The 1,106-nt window shown below is 44.6% G+C and overlaps 1 protein-coding gene across 2 annotated transcripts in view; it reads left to right on the top strand.

Moving 5' to 3' along the window:
* Nucleotides 1–1,106, top strand: part of MICAL3 (microtubule associated monooxygenase, calponin and LIM domain containing 3) — a 157,112-nt gene that overhangs the window by 118,132 nt on the left and 37,874 nt on the right. For both annotated transcript variants that reach the window (XM_031060507.1, XM_031060508.1), the window contains one exon: nucleotides 1–105. This exon is cut by the window's left edge and continues 116 nt beyond it. In XM_031060507.1, the coding sequence (XP_030916367.1) occupies nucleotides 1–105 (105 nt within the window). The remainder of the gene's footprint in view (nucleotides 106–1,106) is intronic.

Below are 1,106 nucleotides of genomic sequence, written 5' to 3'. Positions count from 1 at the left end.
AGAGTGAAGAAGAGATTGAGGCTGAGCAAAATCATGAGATCGAGTACAAATATGATGATGAGGAGGAGGAATACGAAGAGGAAGAAGATGAGGAGTCAAGTGAAGGTTAGCTTGGTTCATCCTTTCTTTCTGTCAGCCAGCAGGGCAAAATGAGTTGGATATTTGCCATGCAGAATAAGAAAGATTTGCCTTGGAAAACTTTACTTCTTCTTTTGCTTCTTTGTTGCTCTGATTTTTGAGGGAGTTATTGACAAGGAAACCTCAAGGTGGTTCATTCTGGATACTGAAGGACCTTGCCCACAGGACAGTTTAGAGTACCAGTACTCATGCAATATGCTTCCCATACACCATGCCAGCATGTCAATTCACAGCCTTGTGCTGCTGTATTGGCTTATGGTTGGTTTTTATAATTATTTGGAATTAGATTTGAATGTGCCCTTTGTTCTCTGACAGCAGGAACTGGAAGCATTGTGGTTGCAGTGTTTTCAGTTTTAGAGTGCCTCACTAAGGGGTAGTGCCCTGTCACTGCCAGCAGGGCATTGCACAAGAAGGTGCTTGTAGCTCTCCCAGGTTAAAAGATGGCTTTGATGGGAGTTCAGGTAGCTCCCATTTTAGCTGTGAAAGATTTCTGTGGAAAACCTTAGGGAAAGACTCCTTCCCCTGTGTTTGTCTCAGTCATCAAAATGCAAAGTTTGTGCTCAGAATAGACATGTTTCCAGTGTTTCACCACCATGCCAAATTTCTCACTGCTCTTGTCTTTGTCTTTATACTCACATTTCCTTTTTGAGGAGACTTGTAGACTCCAAAGAGCTTTTTTGTAAAGGTCTTTGGCTGCCTACTGCCAGCAGAGGTCCAGTGTTGAGTCTTAGTGGCAGTGTCGTTGATGAGCTCAGCAGGCTCCTTGGCTACCTTCTCAACTAGGAGCTGAATGTCCATGAGTGCAGTCTGTGGAAACCAAGACTTCTTTATGACTATGGCAACATGCATGTTGTGTGTTCAGCCTGCTGAGCAGTGGTGTTCTTGGATGGATGTTGTTTCATTCGAGTAGTTTTCCTGCCAGGCTCTTGGAACGCAGCGGGAGTACAGGGAGCTGCAGCATTTCCAGG

Source organism: Geospiza fortis, unplaced genomic scaffold, assembly GCF_000277835.1.
Source record: "Geospiza fortis unplaced genomic scaffold, GeoFor_1.0 scaffold13, whole genome shotgun sequence".
NCBI classification, from domain to species: domain Eukaryota; kingdom Metazoa; phylum Chordata; class Aves; order Passeriformes; family Thraupidae; genus Geospiza; species Geospiza fortis.
Note: the sequence above shows the minus strand (reverse complement) of the source record. Positions and strands in the feature narration are given on the sequence as shown.